This window comes from Heptranchias perlo, chromosome 2 (assembly GCF_035084215.1).
Source record: "Heptranchias perlo isolate sHepPer1 chromosome 2, sHepPer1.hap1, whole genome shotgun sequence".
Classification (NCBI taxonomy): Eukaryota; Metazoa; Chordata; class Chondrichthyes; order Hexanchiformes; family Hexanchidae; genus Heptranchias; species Heptranchias perlo.
The window spans coordinates 81,651,390-81,678,776 of record NC_090326.1 but is presented as its reverse complement, the minus strand read 5'-3'; the positions used below and the strand labels follow the sequence as shown (position 1 = coordinate 81,678,776).

Here is a 27,387-nt window from a genome sequence, read left to right as displayed (position 1 = left end):
TTCCATTCACGCTGAGAGTTTCCAATATTTTCTGCTTTTATTTTGGAGCTAAGTAAACCTGCCTGCTGACCTCAACTCTTTTCCCATAGATTTTGGCTCTGGGAGAGGGAGGAATTCAGGTGCCAATAGCAGAGATCAGCAATATAAGTAAAGAAGCCATGCTATTTTGAAATGACCTGCAAATTCTTTTCACTTTACTCGCTTCATAATGGATAGCACTTTCAAGAGCTCTCTTTAAAAAAGCTTGATTACTTTAATTCCTGCTTGTAATAAAGTAGAAAAATGGAGCTATGGTCCACTGCAGTTTTCAGATAAATTCTTGAACAATAAATCCAATTTGATGTAAATATGCAGAATATACTTTTAGTTCACAGGGTTTTACAGCAACTTCTCTCCCTTTCTTTGTTTAACTAAAATCCTCTGTTAATAAAATCTTTGTACAAAGTGGCTTTTATGGGTATTAATCAAGTCTTTAATCAGCAGAACACTTGTTTTGTGAATGATTAGGTCAGTGGAGCGTTCCAAGGCCTATAACAGAATTTTAAAGTCATCAACACTCTAGGAAGGAAGGGTAGCAGGGAAAATAAAAGCAATTGGGGACAGCAAATACAGAAGGTAGAAATAGATTTTTTTTTATTCGTTCATGGGATGTGGTTATTGCTGGCAAAGCCAGCATTTATTGCCCATCCCTAATGAGGTTAATGTACAAATAAAAAAAAGATTAGCAAAAGCGATAGCATGCAGAAGGAAGAAGGGAGTGTATGAGTAAAATCAAATTGACCAGTTATAAATAGGGAAAAGGCTGAGATAAAGGAATGGGGTGTTAGCTTGGACAAAAAAAATCAAGGGGAAAGGAATAACGTTAAACATATGAGCACAGAAATGGTAAAGTGCATGTATAGTAATGCTCAGAGTGTGGGAAATAAACTGGGGAATTAGAAGCCATTATGTCACAGGAAGATATAGATTGTGCAGGAATGGAGAATAAACATATTGAGTTATAATATTTTGAGGAGCAACTGAACATGTAGGAAAGGAGGAGTGACATTATTGCCATAAAAGGCTAATGTGCACAAAAAGAGATTGTTACATTAGTGGGGTTGTACTACAGACCCAATAATTGTTGAAGGGAGATGGAAGAGGAAATCTGTACACAGATCATGGAGATGAGTAGGATTTTAAAAAAAATATATTGTTCTCGGAGGATTTGGATTATCTCCTCATTGTTTAGGACAGGGAGTAAATGGAGAAAAGGGAGTGTAATTCCTAAAATATGTGCAGGGCTCCTTCCTCACGCAGTTTGTTGGTATGCCTATAAGAGGAGTTGCTAGATCTAGTTATGAGTAACAAGATAAATCAGGTGGATGAAATAAATATGGGTGAACATCTTGGTGTAGTGACCACAAGATAATAAGGTTTAAGGTCCAAATAGAAAGGGAAAGGGTTAGTACAGGAACTGATGCACCAGACTGGAACAGGCCAAATTTTAAACAGATGAATGATCTAGCTGAGGTGAGGTGGGAAGAGAAATTGGCACAGGAGATTGTAGATCAACAATGTGATATTTATATAAAGATTATTGCAAAGTTGCACAATAAATATTTAGCATTAGAAAAGGAGACAACTTCATGTTTCAGGATACAGTGGATAAAGTGGTTAGAAAAAACTAATATTGAACGAGAGGGTATATGGAGCCTATAAGTATGATACAAATCATGAAAATAAGAGCAAATGCAAGAAATTAAGGAATGAGGTTAAGAAGGGGATAAGGAAAGCAAGGAAGGACTATGAGGACAGGCTTACAAACAATTTCAAGAACTTTGCATCAGTGTTTACAAAAGAAGAATATTGGGGAGGAAGTAAATCCTGAGTAAAGTGAGATGAGAGATATTATAATAGATAAAAGGATAAAATGAGAGTAGTTAGTTAAGCTAAAGAAGAACAGAGTGCTGGGACCTGATTCACTAGGATCCTGGTAAGGAGTAATAAAAATGCAAAGAAAGACTTGAAAGACTGGAACTGTTTCCATTAGAAAAGAAATTACAGATGATTTGATAGATAAGTTTAAAATTATAACAAGATGAGACAGATTAGATAAAAGCAAACTATTTCAAGTGATTGAGGGGTCTAGAATGAGGGGACATAAATATAAGAGAAAATATAAGAGATTTAGGATAGAGAGCAGGATAAACGTTTTACACAGAGGGTTGAGGCTATGGAATGCACTACCGGAAATAGTGAGTGAAGCAAAGATCATGCCAACTTTTAAGAATAGGTTAAATAGATGATTGAAGGAATGGGGCAGGCATACTGCTCCTGTGGAGAATAAACACCAATATGGACTGGTGGATCGAATGACCTATTTCAATGTTGTAATTTCCATGTCATTCTGTGTAACATCCTCTTCACCCATTGATTTGATTGGATTTTATTTGGTGTAGTGCTCTTTAACTGCCATACATTGCAACAGAGTATAACTTAAAACAACTAGCAACAACTTGTGGCAATAATTAATTTCTGCAGTTATCCTTTCATAACTTTTGTTGTTCTAGGGCGAACCATTAAAAGATCCATTAAAAATCAAATCTTACTTAAAGGAAGAGTCTTAAGATTAAATATAAAGAAAAATGCAATAAAAATTGCATGATGTTCTCTATTTATTGGGCTTTGTAAAAAATGTTAGTACATCCTATTTTAATAACAGTTTGCAAACATAACATTTTACAAATCCTTCCTCAAGTCTTGATGCAGAAAGTAAAAGAGTACTTAAAATGTCAGACTTAATGAAAGTCAAGAACTCCTCAATTCTACTTTAAATTTTGTAACAATTGTAGTAGCTACCACAGGAAAAGATTTTATTTTCTCTATGATTTTCATCCAAATATCAGCTAAGAACAAAATGTAATTGAACCTGATTTCCCACAATTTGGACTTTCCTTTTGTTTGTTATTTTTAATCCAGTTCTTATATGGGTCAGATCCATATTGGACCCTTGTGTGATAGCATTGATAGCACTACAGCACGTAGCAGCAGTAGATATAGAAACATGACCTATATTGAGCAACAGTGCTACACAACCCAACAATTATTCCAAGCACAAAATACAGATATTTAATGTTCCTTCTCCAATGGAACCTCAGGTGAATAGTTATTTATATAATGTTCATTTATGCATTTACACAGGAAAATCTGTTAGGTGATAGACCAGATCAGTTGAAAGGTTTAAAATCTCACTATAGTACAGAACCACAAACACTGTACTCATGCTCATTTTAAAAAAATCTTGATTAAATACCCACGAGTTATAAAAATGACTATGGATAGTACATTTTACATGTCCAAAAAGCATATTAAGGTTTGTTTCAATGGGCTCGATTTTCACACCCCCAAGCGGGTGCGTTCGTGGCGTGGGGGCTGCGAAAATCGGGGATTCCCGGGGCGGGTCTGGAGCCCGCGCAGCCCCCGCATGTGGGTCTCCCGCCGGCAATTAAAGCCGGCGGGACGCCACTTAAAGTAATCATTAAGGTATTTCAGGTCGTTTAGAGACCTGATTAACATGACATTTTAGGAGGGGGGGATTTTGCAAACAACTGGGACTGTTTCCCGTACTGGGGCAAACACTTCCAGTTCAAATGGACGTGTTGCAGCCATCAGCTTGTGGCAGCTGCAAAGGTCCATTTGACAGGTTGGGGAGGGGGAGACCCTCACTCATTGCAGGAAGCCACTCTGTCACTTTGGACAAAGTTTGGCCTCCACCACCCTCCTCCTAACACTACAATTCATCAACTTGGAACCTCAAACCTGGTGTGCGGACCCCCTCAAATGTACATCTAACGGATGGGGGCCGCCGTAGTTGCAGTAATGACCTCCTCAGAGGACGAACAGCATCACCAGCCTTGCTGATCACGCCGTCCACCTCTGACATGTGGAGCTCCACAACACATTGCTGTGACACATTCACCTGCACAGCATGAGGGAGGGCATCCGCAGAGAGAGATGCGTCGCAGAAGGCACTACCCTCGCCACAGGGTCCACAGACCGAGGCTCAGCTTCCTGGACCTCTCTGAGGAGCAGTGCATATGGAGGCTCAGAGTCAGTCGCCAAGTAGTCGCGGACATCTGCAGCCTCCTTAATGACGAGCTGCTCCCGGATGGACCGAGCAGCATCTTCTTACCTATCGCTGTCAAAGTCACCACTGCCCTCAACTTCTTCGACTCCGGATCCTTCCAGGGTGCCACCGAGGACATCACCGGGGTCTCTCAGTCATCTGCACACAAGTGCATAAGGCAGGTCACTGACAGCTTGTTTCATAGGGCCTTGCACTATATCAACTTCCCCATGGATGACCTCAGCCAGATGGAGAGGGCAGTGGGATTCCACGCTGTGGCTGGCTTACCACAGGTGCAGGGTGTAATCGATTGCACCCATATAGCAATACGAGCATCTCCACATGAGCCAGGACTGTTCGTCAACAGGAAGGGCTATCACTCCATCAACACTCAGCTCATCTGTGACCACCGCAAGAGATTCCTTCACGTGTGTGCCAGGTACCCTGGCAGCTGGCACGAGTCCTTCATCCTCAGGGAGTCCACCATGCCGCCCCTCTTGCACTCACCCAACACCACAAGGGCTGGCTTCTCAGGGACAAGGGATACCCCCTGCGCACGTGGCTTATGACACCTCTGAAGAACCCCACCACCGAGCCAAAGCGTCGATATAATGGCAGCCACATCGCCACCAGGTCTACAATTGAGCAGGCTATAGGGCTGCTCAAGATGCGCTTCAGGTGCCTTGATCATTCTGGGGGAGCACTGCAATACACGTCACACAGAGTGGGACGCATTATAGTCGTCTGTTGTGCCTTACACAACATGGCACAACAGAGAGGGGTGCCGCTGGAAGAGGCCCCATCCACATCTGCCACCCATATTGAGGAGGGCGAGGAGGAACAACCCATGGGCAGAACAGCGACTCACCTGGCTGCTTGTGAGGCCAGGGAGTCACTGATACGTGAACAGTTCTCCTAACATCAGACTGTCTGAAGAGTCCAGTCCTCATCACCTGGACAGAGGAGCGGCCACACCAGCCCCCTCCCCCGCCCCCTGCAGAAAACAATGGTGCAACTACACAAACACCCACTGTAGAATGACCCAATGGGTGGCATCAATTGTGCGTGTTAATGGTGAACCTCATGAAAGGGACCTATTCCACAAGCCAGTCAAGAATGGGCAAGACGTGGCAGTAGTGGTGATAATAATAAGATTTATTGTGAATGTGGCAGAAAACAAATATAAATAAAAAACATGACAAATTGTCAAGCAACCTTGTGCATTCCCTTTGTACTCACAAAACCTTTGCCTTGCGTTTACGGGAACCCCTACGTGGTGCTACCCCTGTGGCTTCAGCAGAGGTAGTGGCAGGTTGCTCTTGTCCTTGCCCTGACCGATGAGATGCTTTGCGCGGACGCCCTCTGGGTTTCGGTGCCCGTGAGGGCCCCTCCAAAAACTACTCCACCTGCACCTGTGCAGGGGCAAACTCGGCCACCTGGAGAGGGGGCAGCATTGCAGGTACTGGTTGAGAGGGGGGCAATGGGTGAGACATGGGAGCGCTTTGAGTGGCATCCCCACTTCCATGTCCCCTTTCACCATCATCCCTCTCGTGGCCCAGGCCCACATCACTCCTTCCACCCTGCTGGACGACAGTTTGGAGGACTTGTATGAAGCCTTGGCAGGCCAGTTGTAAAGTATCTGTCAGCCTATTTAAGGCGGCAGAATGTTGCTCACCCTGAATCCGAACGGCCGTTGTCAGAGCCTGAATGGACTCATTGTTGAGCCGTGCTTGACGCTCGATGGAGGCTAGCCTTTCCTCCATCGCAGACATTCCTGCACCTACCCGCGACATTATCTCAGAGATGCCTTCACGTCCCTGCGATACTATCTCGGAGGTACCCTCCTGTACCTGTGCCAATATTCCATGCATGCAGGAGTTGGACTCCTCTATCCTCTGCGCGATTGTCGAGAGTACGCGTGGCACCTGTTCCAGTACCTCGGCAATGTGCTGCTGGCCCTCGATGATTCTCCTTTTCACGGCTGGCCCCCAGGGTTCAGCATCTGGGTCCAGCTGAGCAGAGCCTGGAGAAGAGTGCTCCCACCGACGCGGACTCTCCACGGCTGCCCCTGCCACCAGGGTCTGCTCGTGCTCACATGTGCGTGGTGACTCACCATGTACAAGCCCAACTAAGTGAGGAAGGGGACCCACCGAGGTGTGTGTATCTGCACTGGTGGATGGCTGGCTCAGATGTGACGATGGACCCTCAGAGGCCGGCAGGTCCTCTGAGGAATCACCCTCCACGGTCACGGCGCTCGCAGATGGGCCTGCAAGAGAACAGAAAGCAATATTAAGCATGTGGACAGATGTTGAGGTGCTGCAGATGCCAAGTGATGCTAAGTTCATTCGCTATCATGAGTGCTGAGTGTTAGCTTTCTGTCACCAGCTGCTTGTGCAATCCCAGCCTTGGCATCCTCCACGGACAGGCACTCCAACGTGCGGCTTATCTCCAGTGCCTGTTGCTCCGCATCTGTTAATGCCATCTGGTGTGGCGGGCCCCCTCCGGTCCTTGCCCTCTCCCGGGCATTCTGGCATCTCATCTCCTATCAAGGCAAAACACAGAGGCGTGATTGAGTGATGGTTGCACGGTGACCTGCTGCATGCATTGGTGTGGGTGGGGTTGAGCGTGAGGGAGATGCATGGGAGGGTGCGTTTGAGATACAGCCATGAGATTGTATGAGGATTGAGTTGCGTGGTAGTGTTCGAATGGGAACCAGGGCGGTGAGTAAGTGCAGGCAAGGTAGGATGATAGTTGAGTGGATGTAAGGAGTGATGCAAGAGCGTTGTGGTGGCAGTGCAGAAGGGGTTGTGTGGTGGTGGAGGTGATGTAGAAGACGGAGTGTGGGAGAATGCGTAAGTATACTCACTTTGGCTGACCTGGTTAGGTCATTAAATCTCTTCCTGCACTGCACCCAGGTTCGTGGCACATTGCTGCTGCTGGTGACCTCCTTGGCCACCTCCAGCCAGGCCTTCTTGGTGGTGGAGGGAGGGTACTTCCTCCCATCAGATGGGAAAAGGATTTCCCTCCTCCTCCTCACCCCATCGAGCAGAACCTGGAGTGAGGAGTCCGAAAACCTTGGGGCAGCCTTTCCTCTGGCCTGCTCCATGGTTCAAAATTGGTTGTTTGCTGCAGGAGGAGCATTGGTGGCCTGCTCCTTTAAATAGGGCTCCTCCAGCTGACAGCCTATGCTACGCATGCGCAGCCTGCCCGCTGCGCAGCTTTCCAGCGCGAAACCCGGAAGCAAAGGTAAGTACCTTCAATCAAGCTGCGATTGCGTGCAGAGCACCCCGATTTCACTGGGCTTACCCACGCGCCCAGTTGACCCCCCCGCTGTGAACCCGCCGCCCTCCTAATATTGGGCCCAATATGTCAGTATTGCTATCACTCAGGTCCAGATCCATTAACTGAATTGAAATCCATCAAACTAATCAAAATCTTCTCAAAGGTGATGGACTGCCCTAACTTCCCTCCATTGACCTATAAGATAAAAATTCTATGGAAACCCTCCACAAGAAAGGTGATGTAATCAAAAGCTTCTCTTCAATAATGTTCCTTCTACTTCTATCACTTTTCCAATTAATTATTTTCTAACATTTTAATTTAGATCCAGTAAGCTGTATCTGGACAAGGCTTCTAGTTATGATGAGTTGCGTTTTAATATAAATCTCCTTAAGTATATTTTTTTGGAATTTCATTTTTTCTCCATGAAACCTTGAGCTCATGAATATTAATATTCAAAAATGAAACACTTTTCTACTTTTGGCGTTCAGTGTTACAATTAAGCCATCCTAAGTGGCCAGCTGTTGTATAGAACTCCCTGTACTCCATGCCATCGTCACACCAGTCATCCTGTAAATGAGATTAGCAATTTATAGCCAATTTATACTGAATTACAAGCAGGATGTGCTTTTGATAACAATGATCGTGAATTTGGTTAGGACTGTCCAAACTCCATTCATGTAGGACCCTTATATTATCGCCAGCAGAGAGAAATCCATCCCATCATTCTGGGCTGAGTTGAAGCTGAAGTACTAAGGGGTAAATTTTAACCCCCAAAAATGGGTGAGTTAGGGGCGGGTGGGTAGTAAAAATACTCCATTTTCAGAGCTGGACCGCATTCCGGCTCCAATCCGCCCACTTCCAGGATTGACCCAGATGTGTTTGGATGCGCGCGCGCTTCTGACACCCGGAAATCCCACTGACACTTAAAGCCGGTGGAACGATATTTAAAGGCAAATTTAGGTCTTTAAAGTACTTAATCCTGTTAACTTTTAGTGTATTGACACACACAAACATTTTAACTTCTGAACATGTCTCCCGTGGCCTCTGAATCATGCCATGGAAACGGAGGCGAGTTGCAGTCTGCCCTCATTTGAACCTTTAAGCCAGTGATTGACACATCTGAATAAAAGGACAGTTTTTACAGCAGGGTAATCAGTTTTCTCAGACAAACATTTGGCTGGGAGTTCTTTGCGTTTAGACTGAGATTTCTTGGTTCACACTCAGAATTCTCGTGTTCAGACATATTTATCTACATTTTGGACTCCCTCAAACTGACAACTTCAGAATGGGAGTGGGGGGGGGCGCAATGGATTTATTCTACAGTGCCCCTGAGGAGGAGGCACATCACCATCCGCGGCAGGCACGGCGGGCAGTTCTGGGAGTTGCAGCTCCACAAGATAGAGGTGTGCCACAACGACCTGCAGAATAGCAGAGAGGGGACCGACGGAGGGACCATAAGACCATAAGAGATAGGAGCAGGAGTAGGCCATTCAGCCCTTCAAGCCTGCTCCGCCATTCAACGAGATCATGGCTGATCTGATTTTTACCTCAACTCCACTTTCCCACCTTTTCCCTATATCCTGGGACCAAGGATGCAGGAGGCACTACCGACGTGAGAGGGTCCACAGGCAAAGGCTGAGCTTCCTGGACCTCTCTGAGCAGCAGTATCTACACAGGCTCAGATTGAGTCACCAGGTGGTCGCAGACATCTGCACGCTCCTTCATGCAGAGCTGCTCCCAGCTGAGCCTGGTGGCCACACATTGCCCGTCGCAGTTAAAGTCACCACTGCCCTCAATTTCTTCGCCTCCGGATCCTTTCAGAGCACCACCGGTGACATCTCCAGGGTCTCTCAGTCGTCTGCACATAAGTGTATACTACAGGTGACAGATGGCTTGTTTGCCCGGGTATCTATCTACATAACCTCCCCTGCGACGACATCAGCCAGACTGAGAGGGCAGTATGTTTCAACTCTCTCGATGTGCAACATTGAAGAAGCCGAGGAGGAGGAAGAGGATGAAGATGGGCAACCCATCACCAGAGCAGTGGTGCACGTGGCTGCTCGAGATGCCAGGGGTTCACTCATATCTAACAGGTTCTCATAAGGAGATCTACAAACTGAAGATAATGAACTACTGAGATCGCCTGGAACAACCACCATCACCAACACCAGCCAAACCCCCCCCCCACCTTTTCCCTGGCTTGCAAAAAACAGTCCTTCAACCACACATACATCCATTGTAAACGCACCCAATGGGTGCCATCAAGTCTTGGCGTTCATGATGAAGCACATGAAAAGGCGCTTTCAAAGGGACTCGAGAATGGACAAGATGTGGCAGTGGAGGTGATAATTATAGCATTTAATGTGCATTTAACAAGAAGAAATATAAATGAAAAACATGACATTCCGTCAGACACCCTTATTCATTCCCTTGGTGATTACAAAATGGTTGACCTCCTCTTCCTACTGCTTCTATGTGATGCATCCCTGTGGCTTCAGCAGAGGTAGTGGCAGGTTGCTCAGATCCCAGCCCTTACTGCTGAGATGCTCTCGGCCTAAGACCTCTGGGTTTTGGAGCCCGTGAGGGCCCCGCCAAAGACTGCTCGACCTGCACCTGTGCAGGGGCAGACTCGGCCATCGGGAGAGGAGGCAGTACTGGTTGAGGGGGGGCAACGGGTGAGATGTGGGAGTGCTTTGAGTGCAGTCCCCACTTCCATGTCCCCTTTCTACATCATCCCTCTCCTGGGCCACATCACTCCTATCATTCTGCTGGACAACAGCTTGGAGCAGATCTGTGATGCATTCTAAGGCCAGGCTAAAGTATCTATCTGCCTGCCATCCAGAGTCTGCATGGCTGTTGTCATGGCCTGCATGAACACATTAGAGAGCAGTGCTTGAAGCTTAATGGAGACTGCCATTCTCTCTCTCCATCGCAGACATTCCCGCACTTACCTGTGCCACCGTTTCACTAATGCTGGAGTTGGACTCCTCCATCTTCTACACTATTATGGAGAGTGTGCGTGGCACGTATTCCAGTACCTCGCAAAGGTGCAGCTGTACCTCAATCATTCTCATACTCAACGATGGCGTCCGGGGTTCAGCATCTGTGTCCAGCTGAGCAGAGCCTGGAGACATGTGTCCCCCCGACGCGGACTCTCCACAGCTGCCCCTGCCACAAGTGTCTGCTCGTGTTCACCTGTGAGTGGTGAATCACCAGGTGACAACCCAACTATCTGCCTAACAGGACCCACTGAAGTGCCAGTATCTGCGCTGGTGCATGGCTGGATATGATGTGATGCTGCGCCCTCAGAGGAATGGAGCTCCTCTGAAGAATCGCCTTCTTCCATGGTGTGTGTCTCCTCATCAATCCTTGAACTCCCTGGAAGAAAACATAAAGCAATATTGACAAGCATCGCAGAAGTCAGTTTGCAATGAGCATACTGAGGTGTGCAACGGGTCAATCACTGATAACATCAATTCATGATGTGTGTGAAGGATGTTAAAGTCCTGTCACCAACCATTTGCGGGTTGCCAGTCTCAGCATCTCCAACGACCAGGCATTCGACCATGCAGCTGAGCTCCAAGGCCTCCTCCTCCGCTTCTGTCGGGGTACTATTTGTGGTGGCCCCCCTCCAGTCCTACTCTTCTCCCGGGCATTTTGCGCTCTTTTCCACAAGGGGAGAAAGTACAGATGTGTGACTGAGTGAAAGTGATGTGGTCACCCAATGGATGCATTGCTTTGGGTGAGACTGCCAATGAAAGTGATGCATCAGAGGGCGAGTATCAGACAGATTCATCACATTGCATCAGGATTGGGGTGAGTGGGAGTGGTGGGTTCACAAATGGGGAGGTGAGGAACTGCACAGAAAGTGAATACTTTCCTTTATTGGCCGAGGCATAGAATATAAGAGCAGGGAGGTTATGCTAGAACTGTATAAAATACTAGTGAGGCCACAGCTTGAGTATTGTGTACAGTTCTGGTCACCACATTACAGGAAAGATGTGACTGCACTAGAGAGGGTACAGAGGAGATTTACGAGGATGTTGCCAGGACTGAAGAATATTAGCCACGAGGAAGGATTGGAGAGGCTGGGGTTGTTCTCTTTGGAACAGAGAAGGCTGAGGGGTGATTTAATTGAGGTGTACAAAATTATGAGGGGCTTAGATAGAGTAGATAGGAAGGACCTATTTCCCTTAGCAGAGAGGTCAATAACCAGGGGGCATAGATTTAAAGTGATTGGTAGAAGGATTAGAGGGGAGCTGAGGAAATTTTTTTTCACCGAGAGGGTGGTAGGGGTCTGGAACTCACTGCCTGAAGGGGTGGTAGAGACCGAAACCCTCAACTCATTAAAAAGAACCTGGAAAAACAAATAGGGCCATAGTGCAAAATAAAACTAAGATGACTAGCAACCTTAAAAAGACAAGTCTAAAGGCATTGTGTCTTAATGCGCGGAGCATTCGCAATAAGGTAGATGAATTAACAGCACAGATAGATATTAACGGTTATGATATAGCTGCAATTACAGAGACATGGCTGCAGTGTGACCAAGGATGGGAACTGAACATCCAGGGGTATTCAATATTTAGGAATGACAGGCAAAAAGGGAAAGGAGGTGGGGTAGCATTGTTAGTAAAAGAGGAAATCAATGCAATAGTGAGGAAGGATATTGGCTCGGAAAATCACGATGTAGAATCTGTATGGGTGGAGATAAGAAACACCAAGGGGCAGAAAACGTTGGTGGGGGTTGTCTATAGGCCCCCAAACAGTAGTGGAGATGTAGGGGAGGGCATTAAACAGGAAATTAGAGATGCATGCAAGAAGGGTACAACTATAATCATGGGTGACTTTAATCTACATATAGATTGGTCAAACCAAATTAGCAATAATACTGTGGGGGAGGAATTTCTAGAGTGTGTGCATGATGGCTTTCTAGACCAATACGTTGAGGAACCAACTAGAGAACAGGCAATTCTAGACTGGGTATTGTGCAATGAGAAAGGATTAATTAACAATCTTGTTGCGTGGGGTCCCTTAGGGAAGAGTGACCATAACATGATAGAATTCCTCATTAAGATGGAGAGTGAAGTAGTTGAATCCGAAACTAGGGTCCTGAATCTAAATAAAGATAATTACGAAAGTATGAGGTGCGAGTTGGCTATGATAGATTGGGGAACTTTACTAAAAGGGATGACAGTGGATAGGCAATGGCTAATATTTAAAGAACATGTGCAGGAATTACAACAATTATTCATTCCTGTCTGACACAAAAATAAAACAAGAAAGGTGGCTCAACCGTGGCTTACAAAAGAAATTAGGGATAGTATTAGATCCAAAGAGGAGACATATAAAATTGCCAGAAAAAGCGGCAAGGCTGAGGATTGGGAACAGTTCAGAATTCAATAAAGGAGGACAGAGAGATTGATTAAGAGGGGAAAAATAGAGTATGAGAGTAAACTAGCAGGAAACGTAAAAACTGACTGTGAAAGCTTCTATAAATATGTCAAGAGAAAAAGATTAGTGAAGACAAATGTAGGTCCCTTACAGTCAGAAATGGGGGAAATTATAATGGTGAACAAAGAAATGGCAGAACAATTAAACACATACTTTGGTTCTGCCTTCACAAAGGAGGACACAAATAACCTGCCAGAAATGTTGGAGAACCAAGGGTCTAGTGAGAGGGAGGAACTGAAGGAAATCAGTATTAGTAAAAAAAACAGTGCTAGGGAAATTAATGGGGCTAAAGGCTAACAAATCCCCAGGGCCTGATAATCTATATCCCACAGTACTAAAGGAAGTGGCCCTGGAAATAATGGATGCATTGGTGATCATCTTCCAAATTTCTATAGACTCTGGAACAGTTCCTACAGATTGGAGGGTGGCAAATGTAACCCCACTATTTAAAAAAGGAGGCAGAGAAAAAACAGGAAATTACAGACCAGCCTAACATCAGTAGTGGGGAAAATGCTAGAGTCTATTATAAAAGATGTGATAACAGAACACTTGGAAGGCATTCATGGGATTGGACAAAGTCAGCATGGGATTATGAAAGGGAAATCATGCTTAACAAATCTACTGGAATTTTTTGAGGATGTAACTAGTAGAATAGATAGGGGAGAACCAGTGGATGTGGTGTACTTGGATTTTCAGAAGGCTTTTGATAAGGTCCCACACAAGAGGTTAGTGTGCAAAATTAAAGCACATGGGATTGGCATGGATTGAGAGTTGGTTGACAGACAGGAAAGAGAGTAGGAATAAATGGGTCTTTTTCCGGTGGCAGGCAGTGACTAGTGGGGTACCGCAGGGATCAGTGCTTGGGCCCCAGCTATTCACAATATTTATCAATGATTTGGATGAGGGAACTAAATGTAACATTTCCAAGTTTGCAGATGACACAGAGCTGGGGTGGAAAGTGAGCTGTGAGGAGGATGCAAAGAGGCTCCAATGTGATTTAGACAAGTTGGGTGAGTGGGCAAGAACATGGCAGATGCAGTATAACGTGGATAAATGTGAGGTTATCCACTTTGATTGTAAAAACAGAAAGGCAGAGTATTATCTGAATGGTGATAGGTTGGGAAAAGGGGAGGTGCAACGAGACCTGGGTGTCCTTGTACACCTGTCGCTGAAAGCGAGCATTCAGGTGCAGCAAGCAGTTAGGAAGACGAATGGTATGTTGGCCTTCATTGCAAAAGGATTTGAGTACAGGAGCAGGGATGTCTTACTGCAGTTGTACAGGGCCTTGGTGAGATCACATCTGGAGTATTGTGTGCAGTTTTGATCTTATCTGAGGAAGGATGTCCATGCCATGGAGGGAGTGCAACAAAGGTTTGCCAGACTGATTCCTGGGATGGCAGGACTGACGTATGAGGGGAGATTGGGTCAACTAGGCCTATATTCCCTAGAGTTTAGAAGAATGAGAGGTGATCTCATTGAAACATATAAAATTCTAACAGGACTAGACAGACTAGATGCAGGAAGGATGTTCCCGAATGGCTGGGGAGTCCAGAGCCAGGGGTCACAGTCTCAGGATACGGGGTATGCCATTTAGAACCGAGATGAGGAGAAATGTTTTCATTCAGAGGGTGGTGAACCTGTGGAATTCTCTACAACAGAAGGTAGTGGAGGCCAAGTCATTAGATGTATTCAAGAAGGAGATAGATATATTTCTTAATGCTAAAGGGATCAAGGGATATGGGGAAAAGTGGGAACAGGATACTGAGTTAGACGAATAGCCAGGATCATTTTGAATGGCGGAGCAGGCCCGAAGGGCCGAATGGCCTACTCTTGCTCCTATTTTCTATGTTTTTATGTTTTGAACTCGATTATGAAGAAATGAGGCATTATTTTTATTTTCAAACCAATTAAGAAGAACTTCAGAGCACTCCATATTAAGAACATGTCCTGGCTCTGGAACAGGAGCTAGCAGTTGGGCTGCCTCTTTCTGACTACTCAGCATATCAAAGTCAGTGTCAGTATGTTATTTTTCAGCCCAAAATTTTAATATGATTTTGGTCCTGTCCTCAACCAGAAACTGCTCAATAGGTTTCTTCTTGTACCAAACCCAAGATAATTAATGCAATGATTTCCAGAGGGAACTATCAGCTCAAAATACAGCTAATCAGTGTTGCCATCCATCCAGACTGGTCGACATTTGTGGGCTTTCATTGTAAATACTATATTCTGCATTGGGAAATTATGATTGTTGTTCTCACAAACACCTTAAAGAACTTCACCATACACCTCTTGTATGCTGTCACTTCTCAGAAATCTGGATAATCATTTTACCAACCTGGCAACCACTTCTGCTGACCTTCTCAGTCCTCAACTAGCAAAGATTTGTTACTTCCAATTAATACTGGTTTCTTGATCAACAAAAGTATATCGGTCATTACCCTGATTTATTCTCTGGAGATCTTTGAAATCATGACAGACCTAGATGACTGGTCAGGTGTCTCATGCCATGAAACCCTCATCCATGCCTTTTGTTACCTCTAGACTCGACTATTCCAATGCTTTCCTGGCCAGCCTCCTACCTTGCACCCTCCGTAAACTTGAGCTCATCCAAAACTCATATCTTAACTCGCACCAAGTCCCGTTCACCCATCACCCCTGTGCTTGCTGACCTATATTTGCTCCCAGTCCGGCAATGCCTCGATTTTAAAATTCTCATCCTTGTTTTCAAATCCCTCCATGGCCTTGCCCTTCCCTATCTCTGTAACCTTCTCCAGACCTACAACCCTCCGAGATCTCTGCACTCCTCCAATTCTAGCTCATCCCCGATTTTAATCGCTCCACCATTGGCGGCCGTGCCTTCAGATGCCTAGGCCCTAAGCTCTGGAATTCCCTCCCTAAACCTCTCCGCTCTCTACCTCTCTCTCCTCCTTTAAGATGCTCCTTAAAACCGACCTCTTTGATCAAGCTTTTGATCACCTTTCCTAATATCTCCTTATGTGCCTCAGTGTCAAATTTTGTTTGATAACGCTCCCATGAAGCGCTTTGGGATGTTTTACTATGTTAAAGGCGCAAGTTGTTGTTGAATAATCTTCCACGACTCATGAAATAGTTTTTCCCTCTAATTTTGATCGTTTAATTTGTGCCAAATTTGAGAATGCCTTCTTATCAAAAACCATTCTAATCAATTGTCTTTGTGCCGATCATGTCATTCATGTGAGATAGTATTCACCTTTCTGGGAAATGCACTGAAAATAAATGGGTTAATGCCCCACTTAAAATATGGCACAAAGGAATTTCATGTGAATGTGCTAAACATTTAAATGTACAAACACAATGTAATTTCAAGGGATATAGCACAAATCTTTTGTTCTCTCAATTTATTTTGAGTTTAATAATAACTGTCAATCATGAAGTAAGTAATTTTAGTCAAAACAGTTTTGCAAAAAGAAATCAGAGTGTGCTGGACAAATTGTCCATCATGTTGGGATTTATTCAGCCAATTGGAGTTTCAGTTTCTTCCAAAGTGATATTTTTCCTTTTTTTTTTAGTCTAATTTCTTCCAATTTCCCGTACTCACTCTTACTTCAATCATCATTTCGGTGCTAGAAATATAACTAGAAAACATCCCTGTTGTTGAAATAATTCCTATTATGGGACTACAGTACTGTTTTGAGAGAAAGTTACAAGATTCACCTGAAGCTCTAAATTTGGGGAAAAAAGTCTTAAAATAAATGCCTTAAACAAAGATTCGGGAACAAGGAACACAAAAAAAATTAAAGATGATTCAGGGCTGGAATACAGAGCTGTAAATAGTCACAAATTAATCTCAGCTGCATTTAAACCTCAAAACTACTGAGTGGCCACTTTATATAAATATATATTTGGCTGTTTTTTTTTGTGAAAAATGTTATTAAATCCAGATGAGGTATCTGCCTACATGAGGAGCAAATTACTAGTATTGAAAAGCAATGAGTGTACGACACCACTGATGCAATAAGACAAATTCTCTTGTAAGGTCAAAGGTGGAAAGTTCGGAAGAAATAACAGTGTTGCCAGCAATCTCAATTCTGAAAGGGAGTCCTTATGTGACATTCAAGTGGGAAGTCTTAAATTGGAGCTAAAGCAGAGCCAAAGTGATTCCTTCAAGTTAGTTTCTGAGCTACCTTGAAACTCCTGATTGGGAGTAGTATCAGGACTCTCTGGGAATTGGGAATGTTTGCAACTTGAAAATAATTTGCACTTTTTGTCATAACATGGATTAAGTACTGTTGTGACTCTTTGCTCATCACTTGCCTTAACAATTTGTTCCATACAGTGATGACTCTGCAAAAAGAAATATTTCCTCGCATCTAACCCAACCTTTGCCTATGGATTAAGAACATAAGATATAGAAGCAGGAGTACATAAGAAATAGGAGCAGGAGTAGGCCAATCGGCCCCTCGAGCCTGCTCCGCCATTCAATAAGATCATGGCTGATCTGATCCTAACCTCAAATCTAAATTCATGTCCAATTTCCTGCCCGCTCCCCGTAAACCCTAATTCCCTTTACTTCTAGGAAACTGTCTATTTCTGTTTTAAATTTATTTAATGATGTAGCTTCCACAGCTTCCTGGGGCAGCAAATTCCACAGACCTACTACCCTCTGAGTGAAGAAGTTTCTCCTCATCTCAGTTTTGAAAGAGCACCCCTTATTCTAAGATTATGCCCCCTAGTTCTAGTTTCACACATCCTTGGTAACATCCTTACCACATCCACCCGATGAAGCCCCTTCACAATCTTATATATTTCAATAAGATCGCCTCTCATTCTTCTGAATGCCAATGAGTAGAGTCCCAATCTACTCAACCTCTCCTCATATGTCCACCCCCTCATCCCCGGGATTAACCGAGTGAACCTTCTTTGTACTGCCTCGAGAGCAATAATGTCTTTTCTTAAGTATGGAGACCAAAACTGTATGCAGTATTCCAGGTGCGGTCTCACCAATACCTTATATAACTGCAGCAATACCTCCCTGTTTTTATATTCTATCCCCCTAGCAATAAAAGCCAACATTCCATTGGCCTTCTTGATCACCTGCTGCACCTGCATACTAACTTTTTGATTTTCTTGCACTAGGACCCCCAGATCTCTTTGTACTGCAGTACTTTCCAGTTTCTCACCATTAAGATAATAACTTGGTCTCTGATTTTTCCTGCCAAAGTGCATAACCTCACATTTTCCAATATTGTATTGCATCTGCCAAATCTCCGCCCACTCACCCAGCCTGTCTATATCCCCTTGTAGGTTTTTTAAGTCCTCCTCACTCTCTACTTTCCCTCCCATCTTTGTATCATCTGCAAACTTTGATATGTTACACTCAGTCCCCTCCTCCAAATCGTTAATATAGATTGTAAAGAGTTGGGGACCCAGCACCGACCCCTGCGGAACACCATTGGCTACTGGTTGCCAGTCCGAGAATGAACCATTTATCCCAACTCTCTGCTTCCTGTTAGATAACCAATCCTCCACCCATGCCAGAATATTACCCCCAATCCAGTGATTCTTTATCTTGAGCAATAATCTTTTATGTGGCACCTTGTTGAATGCCTTCTGGAAGTCTAAATACACTACGTCCATTGGTTCCCCTTTATCCATCCTGTACGTTAAGTCCTCAAAGAACTCAAACAAATTTGTCAGACATGACTTCCCCTTCGTAAAGCCATGCTGACTTTGTTCTATTAAATTATGTTTATCCAAATGTTCCGCTACTGTCTCCTTAATAATAGACTCCAAAATTTTACCCACCACAGATGTTAGGCTAACTGGTCTATAATTTCCAGCCTTCTGCCTACTACCCTTTTTAAATAAGGGTGTTACATTAGCAGTTTTCCAATCTGCCGGGACCTTTGCTGAGTCCAGAGAATTTTGGAAAATTATTACCAAAGCATCCACAATCCCTACTGCCACTTCCCTCAAGACCCTAGGATGTAAGCCATCAGGTCCAGGGGATTTATCCGCCTTGAGTCCCATTAATTTACTGAGTACCAATTCCTTAGTGATTTTAATCGTATTTAGCTCCTCCCCCCCTAAAAGGGAACCAGTGGACCTAGAGCCCCCTGTTTGTCCAGTGTTGGGATATTCTTAGTGTCCTCTACCGTAAAGACTGAAACAAAATATTTGTTCAGCATTTTTGCCATCTCCATGTTTCCCACCATTAATTTCCCGGTCTCATCCTCTAAGGGACCTACGTTTGCCTTAGCCACCCTTTTTCTTTTTATATAACTGTAGAAACTCTTGCTATCTGTTTTTATATTTTTTGCTAATTTATTTTCATAATCTATCTTCCCTTTCTTAATCAATCCTTTAGTCACTTTTTGCTGTCTTTTGAAGACTTCCCAATCTTCTATCCTCCCACTAAGTTTGGCTACCTTATATGTCCTTGTTTTTAGTCGGATACTATCCTTAATTTCTTTACTTAACCACGGATGGCTGTCATTTCTTTTGCACCCTTTTTTCCTCAGTCGAATATATATTTTTTGAAAGTTGTAAAATAACTCCTTAAATGAACACCACTGTTCATGTACCGTCTTACCGTTTAATCTATTTTCCCAGTCCACTTTAATCAATTCCGCTCTCATACCATCATAGTCTCCTTTATTCAAGCTCAGTACGCTTGTTTGAGAACCAACCTTCTCACCCTCTAATTGGATATGGAATGTAACCATGTTATGGTCACTCATTCCAAGGGGATCCTTAACTAGGACATTATTAATTAATCCTGGCTCATTACACAGGACCAGGTCCAAGGTTGCTTGCCCCCTTGTAGGATCAGTTACATACTGCTCAAGAAATCCATCCCTAATACACTCAATAAACTCTTCCTCAAGGCTGCCCTGCCCAATTTGATTTGTCCAGTTAATATGATAGTTAAAATCCCTCATAATTATAGCTGTTCCCTTATTACATGCCCTGACTATTTCCTGATTAATACTTCTTCCAGCAGAGTTGCAACTATTAGGAGGCCTATATACTACGCCCACTCGTGTTTTTTTCCCCTTATTATTCCTTACCTCTACCCAAACTGTTTCATTATCCTGATCCTTTGTCCCAATATCTTTTCTCTGTATTACAGTGATTCCTTCCCTTATTAACATAGCCACCCCACCTCCTCTTCCTTCCTGCCTGTCCTTCCTGATTGTTAAATACCCTGGCATATTTAATTCCCAGTCGTTGTCACCCTGCAGCCATGTTTCTGTAATGGCCACAAGATCATACCCATACGTAGTTATTTGTGCCGTTAACTCGTCCATTTTGTCACGAATGCTACGTACATTCAGATAAAGAACTTTCAAATATGTTTTGTGACACTTAGTTCCTGCTTTTTCCTTTTTTAACACTTTACCTTTTACTCCATACCTTCTGATCCTTCCTGACATGCTTTCCTCTGTCTCCCTGCTCAGGTTCCCAACCCCCTGCCACAGCTTTGATGGATGTAGGCCATTCGAGCCTGCTCCGCCATTCAATCAGATCATGGCTGATCTTCAACCTCAATTCCACTTTCCCGCTCAATCCCCATATCCCTTGATTCCCTTAGTATCCAAAAATATAATGATTTCAGCCTTGAATATACTCAATGACTGAGCATCCACAGCCCTCTGGGGTAGAGAATTCCAAAGGTTCACAACCATCTGAGTGAAGAAATTTCTTCTCATCTCAGTCCTAAATGTCCGATCCCTTATCCTGAAACTATGCCCCCTAATTCTAAACTCTCCAGCCAGGGGAAACAACCTCCCAGCATCTACTCTGTCAAGCCCCCTCAGAATCTTACATGTTTCAATGAGATCACCTCTCATTCTTCTAAACTCCTGAGAGCATAGGCCCATTCTACTCAATCTCTCCTCATAGGACAACCCTGTCATCCCAGGAATCAATCTAGTGAACATTTGACACACCGCCTCTTAGGCAAGTATATCATTCTTTAGGTAAGAAGATCAAAACTGTACACAGTACTCCAGGTGTGGTCTCACCAAAGCCCTGTACAATTGCAGCAAGACTTCCTTACTCTTGTACTCCAACCCCCTTGCAATAAAGGCCAACATATCATTTGCCTGCCTAATTGCTTGCTGTATCTGCATGCTAACTTTGTGTGTTTCATGTACAAGGATACCCAAATCCCTCTGAACACCAACATTTAATAGTTTCTCACCATTTAAAATATATTCAGTTTTTCTATTCTTCCTTCCAAAGTGAATAATCTCACATTTCCCCACATTATACTCCGTCTGCTACCTTCTTGCCTACTCACTTAACCTGTCTATATCCCTTTGCAGACTCTTTGTATCCTCCTCACAGCTTACTTTCCCACCTCACTTTGTATCATCAGCAAACTTGGATACAATACACTCCCTTGATCTAAGTCATTAATATATATTGTAAATAGCTGAGGCCCAAGCACTGATTGTTGCGGCACCCCATTAGTCACAGCCTGCCAACCTGAGAATGTCCCGTTTATTCCTACTCTCTTTTCTGTCCGTTAACCAATCCTCTATCCATGCTAATATATTACCTCCAACTCCATGAGCCCTTATCTTGTGTAACACCCTTTTGTATTTTTGTGTGACACCTTATCAAATGACTTTTGAAAATCCGAATATACTACCTCCACTTTATCTACCTTGCTAGTTACATCCTCAAAAACTTCCAGTAGATTTGTCAAACACTATTTTCTTTTCATAAAACCATGTTGATTCTGCCTAATCATATTATGATTTCCTAAGTGCCCCCTTACCGCGTCCTTAATAATAGATTCCAGCATTTTCCCGACTACTGATGTCAGGCTAACTGGCCTGTAGTTCCCTGTTTTCTCTCTCCCTCCTTTCTCGATTAGTGATGTTGCTTTTGCTACCTACCAATCCAATGGGACCATTCTAGAATCTAGGGAATTTGGAAGATCACAACCAATGCATCCGCTATCTCTGCACCCACCTCTTTTAAAACCATAGGATGTAGGCCATCAGGTCCAGGGGATTTGTTGGCTTTTAGTCCCATTAATTTCTCTTTACTAATATTAACTACATTAAGTTCCTCACTCTCATTAGACCCTTGGTTCCCCACTATTTCTGAAATGTTTTTTGTGTCCTCTTCTGTGAAGGTAGATACAAAATATTTGTTTAATGTCTCTGCCAATTCCTTATTCCCCATTATGATTTCTCCTGTCTTAGAGGTTTTAGAGGTATGACTTCTATTCTGACCATCTCTATACATTTCAAATAGCCTATCCAAACTGACTGTGTCCAATCCCTTTATCGTTTTAAAATCTTCAATATTACCCTCTCTAAACCTGTGTTTCTCCAAAATAAAAGCCCTAACTCTTGGAGTCTATCCTCATATCCAAAAACTCTGCTTTGGTATAATTCTAGTCACCCTCCTCTCTACATTCTCGAGAGCATTGATATCCTGAAGGGACCAAAGCTGGACATGATACTTCAAGTACAGACATATCAAAGCCTTATATAGTCCAAGTATAGTTCACTTAGTTTCGTACTTGATGGCCTCTAGTAATATAATCTAAAACCAATGCTTTTCTTATAGGCACCTCACATTGCTTATCTACCACTAACAGGTGATCAACTGTTACTCCCAGGTTTTTCTCTTGATCCATTACCTTTAACGAGAACTGCTACATGGTATATAGAGGCATGGAGTTTTCCTGACCCCAATTACATGACACTTCACTTGTCCACTTAAGTGATATCTATCACACAGGGGCGCATTTATCTAAATTGTTCTAGAACCTATTGGTATGGTCTGAATTGCTAAACATCATACATGCTTTTGTATCATCTGCAAATGTAAGAATGGTTCTATTCAAATCCTCCTCTAGATTATTAATGAAAACAGTGAATAGCAATGGTCCTAAATCACAGTCTTCTGGAACTCCACTTGTAATCAGGCTCCACTTCCATCAACAATCCTTTACTTATGTGATTTCAACCAGCAACCTACCTAATGTAATAGCTGTATCGTGTGATCTCATTTTTTCTAATAGTTCAAAAAGGCTTCAGTAAAGAACCATATAGATAACTATCTTCACCACCATCCTGGTGACTTCTTCAAAGGACTCAATCAGATAGAACCACAGAAGTTTACAGCACCGAAGACGAACATTCGGCCCCTTGTGTCTGTGCAGGCTCTTTGCTGGAACAATCCAAAATGAATGCCCTGCCCCACTCTCTCCCCATATCTTTGTATTTTTCCCTTCTTCAAATATTTATCCAATGTTCCTTTAAGAGATGCAAAGGTCTCTGCCTCAACCACTCCTTATGGCAAAGCATTCCAGGCTCCAAAAATCCTTTGTGTAAACAAATTTCTCCTAACTTCTCTCCTCATCTCAATGACAATTTTAAATTGACATCCCAACCAGAGGCAATAGTTTTCCTTTTTAACTCTACCAAAACTTTCATAATTTTAAGAAACTTTATTAAATCTCCTCTTAGCCTTCTCTGAGTGGAAATAGATCCATCGGGGGAAAAATTCGATAAGGCCGCTTTTCGGGTGCAGGTAGCGGATCCACTAACACCCCGCGGCCGACAGCCCCTACATGTTGCCTGCTAATTATCACGATAGCTCCGTGCAGCCAGCACTACCCGTCACAGTCTCCCAATGCCTGCGGAGCTGGGGTCTGGAGGGTCTCCTGCCACACTGCGGGTACATGTTGGCCCTCCTTTCATCCACCCCCTCCACCAGGGCCTCCAGTGCATCATCGGAGAAGCATGGGGCCCTCTCTCGCGCCGGTCCTGCCATCCTTGCAGCCATCTTTCCCTCCTCTCAGTGGACTGTACATGTCCCATTTAAAATGTGCACCTGCATCTTTAAGAGGTGCAGGCTGCCGATGACGTGCGCTGAGCACGCCCCATTTCCGGCTTCCTCATTCTCCGTGCAGCCTCTCAGCAGCGTCTGATGGCTGATGTTGTGGCTTCCATTGCAGCACAAACCGGTGTGATCAAAGGTCTGCAAGCTACGGTTGCTGCTCAGACTGCTGCAATGGAAGCTCAGACTGCTGCTATCGTGGCTCTGGGGACCACTGTAGAACAGGGCTTCCAGGGCGTCACAGCGCTCCAGCAATCCATTCTCCAGCTGATCACTAGGATTGCTGAGGCGCCGTCCCAGGAGAGTGGCAGTGGCGCTATGGCAGTGGGACCTGCTGTCCTCTCTCAGGACAACAGCATTCCTGCTCCCACCCCTGCCACTCCGCCAGTGCCCCTGTTGTTGCCTATCAGCCAACCAGGCCAGGCTGCTGCAACCCATGCTGAGATGGTGCAGTCTGAAGCCGGGCTCTCCCGAACCAAAGCTGCTCGAGGTCATCCTCCAAGGCCATCTGCACGCTCCTCCATTGAAGGTCAGCAGCCTCCCACCACCCATGCTCCAGCCACAGGGAAAGCACCTCGTAGGAGCACTCGGATGGTAAAGGTACACAAACAACAGGCACTAAGGCAATGCACAAGGGTGAATAGTTCTGTTCCGTTACCATCATTTTATTTGTTAATCAATAAATGTAACTTTGAATTTGCATTTGGTGGTGGTTTTTATTTGTGCGATGAGCTGAGGGGGAAACCAATCTGTAATCAGATGGAGGGTGATTTGATGGTATTGTAGGTGCGGAAAGGTGGGGAGTGTAGGACTGTTGGTGAGTTGGGGGATGTAGTTGACATTATTGATAGTGGGCACGGATCAGGCAAGGATGCAGAGCCCTTGCAGACAAGATGTATGGTCCCTGTTGCACCCTTGCGTCTTCCTCCACTTCCTCCTACGGCTCCTCCCCCTCTTCCTCCTCCGCCTCTGCCTCAGGGTCTTCTCCGATCATCAGTGGCAAAGGCTGGTCCCTCATGATGGCGAGGTTGTGGTGGTATGCTGCATGCTTTTTTTTTATTCGTTCATAGGATGTGGGCTTCGCTGGCAAGGCCAGCATTTATTGCCCATCCCTAATTGCCCTTGAGAAGGTGGTGGTGATCAGCCTTCTTGAACCGCTGCAGTCCGTGTGGTGACGGTTCTCCCACAGTGCTGTTAGGAAGGGAGTTTCAGTATTTTGACCCAGCGACGATGAAGGAACGGCGATATATTTCCAAGTCGGGATGGTGTGTGACTTGGAGGGGAACATGCAGGTCATGTTGTTCCCATGTGCCTGCTGCCCTTGTCCTTCTAGGTGGTAGAAGTCGTGGGTTTGGGAGGTGCTGTCAAAGAAGCCTTGGCGAGTTGCTGCAGTGCATCCTGTGGATAGTACACACTGCAGCCACTGTGCGCCGGTGGTGAAGGGAGTGAATGTTTAGGGTGGTGGATGGGGTGCCAATCAATCGGGCTGCTTTTTCCTGGATGGTGTTGAGCTTCTTGAGTGTTGTTGGAGCTGCACTCATCCAGGCAAGTGGAGAGTATTCCATCACACTCCTGACTTATGCCTTGTAGATGGTGGAAAGGCTTTGGGGAGTCAGGAGGTGAGTCACTCGCTGCAGAATACCCAGCCTCTGAACTGCTCTTGTAGCCACAGTATTTATATAGCTGGTCCAATTAAATTTCTGGTCAATGGTGACCCCCAGGATGTTGATGGTGGGGGATTCAGCGATGGTAATGCAGTTGAATGTCTAGGGGAGGTGGTTAGACTCTCTCTTGTTGGAGATGGTCATTGCCTGGCACTTGTCTGGCGTGAATGTTACTTGCCACTTATCAGCACAAGCCTGGATGTCGTCCATGTCTTGCTGCATGCAGGCTCGGACTGCTTCATTATCTGAGGGGTTGCGTATGGAACTGAACACTGTGGAATCATCAGCGAACATCCCTATTTCTGACCTTATGATGGAGGGAAGGTCATTGATGAAGCAGCTGAAGATGGTTGGTCCAAGGACACTGCCCTGAGGAACTCCTGCAGCAATGTCCTGGGGCTGAGATAATTGGCCTCCAACAACCACTACCATCTTCCTTTGTGCTAGGTATGACTCCAGCCACTGGAGAGTTTTCCCCCGGATTCCCATTGACTTCAATTTTACTAGGGCTCCTTGGTGCCACACTTGGTCAAATGCTGCCTTGATGTCAAGGAAAGTCACTCTCACCTCACCTCTGGAATTCAGCTCTTTTGTCCATGTTTGGACCAAGGCTGTAATGAGGTCTGGAGCCGAGTGGTCCTGGCGGAACCCAAACTGAGCATCAGTGAGCAGGTTATTGGTGAGTAAGTGCCGCTTGATAGAACTGTCGACGACACCTTCCATCACTTTGCTGATGATTGAGAGTAGACTGATGGGGCGGTAATTGGCCGGATTGGATTTGCCATGCTTTTTGTGGACAGGACATACCTGGGCAATTTTCCACATTGTCAGGTGTCCTCCAGGCACTCTAAGGCATGTTCAGGTGTGCGTGGTTAAGACTGTGCGTTGAGTTGAGCGTTAAGGTCCAAAATGGTGTCTATCACTTTAAATCAGCTTTGCACACTGATTGTACGCATTTTCTCCTTAATTTACATGCTGCCGGCGTTCGGGATTTGCACATGCGCTAATACCTATATCACGCTGGAAATGTGCATGCGCAGCCAAGAAGCCATCTTGGCACTTCAAGAGGCCGTGTAGCACCGAAACAATGGGCACTACATGGCCCAATTTCTAGCACATTATCTCAAGTCTCTTCTTATATCTATAGTTTTCCATCCCTGGTAAATCTACATTGGATCCTCTCCATGGTCTCAATTTTCTTTTCCACAAAGGGTTACCCAAAACTCCAAAACTGCACACAGTACTCTAACTGTGGTCTAACTAATGTTTTGTACAAATGAGTGATGCAGGACCTGCATTTCTTAAAGCCATGATGGATATCACTAATAACTTCCAAACTCTTAACATGATCATATATCACATTCTGTATAATGCTTTCCAACAGTTTCCTCATTACCGAAGTTAAACAGAAGTCTACAATTTCCAGGATCTGATTTGTTCCCTTTCTTAAATAATAGGACCCCATGAGCCATCATCCAATCCATGGGATTAATCCATACCTCAATGAGCTACTGACTACCTGAACTGGTGGTTCACGTATCACATCCCCCATTTACCCCTGGAATAAAGGGCAGTAGGTCCTGCAGCATTATCAGCCTAAGCATATTAATCTTAGCCAAAGCATTTCAGCAGTCACTTCCAACGAAGACATTTTAGTTACACAACTACTCTGTAATATTATCATCATGTGGTATCATCTTAAGAAGTGAAAACAAATGCAAAATATGTATTAAGCTCATCAGCCATATATTTATTTTCATACATAACTACTCCGGCAAATCCCAAAAAAGAATGAATGCTATCCTTAATTGTTTTCTGATTTCTAACATAACTGAGAAAAGCCTTCTCTTGCCATGTGTACTTTGATGCTGATCTTGAAACACAGCCAAAATTGGTTAGCCAGCCATTCCTAGGCCATTCTGAATGACCACTGCTCAAGTGATATACACTGGAGACTTGACAGTGCGAGAAACCTTCCAGGGCAGTGCTACACCAATGACAAATCCACCACTGGAAGGGGAGAAAATCTTATGA

The 27,387-nt window shown here is 44.5% G+C and overlaps 1 protein-coding gene across 1 annotated transcript in view; it reads right to left on the bottom strand.

The window, feature by feature from the left end:
• LOC137333936 (transmembrane protein 196) overlaps nucleotides 1-27,387 on the bottom strand; it is a 43,769-nt gene that overhangs the window by 7,769 nt on the left and 8,613 nt on the right. The window contains exon 4 of the mRNA XM_067998292.1: nucleotides 9,998-10,003. Within this exon, the coding sequence (XP_067854393.1) occupies nucleotides 9,998-10,003 (6 nt within the window). The remainder of the gene's footprint in view (nucleotides 1-9,997; nucleotides 10,004-27,387) is intronic.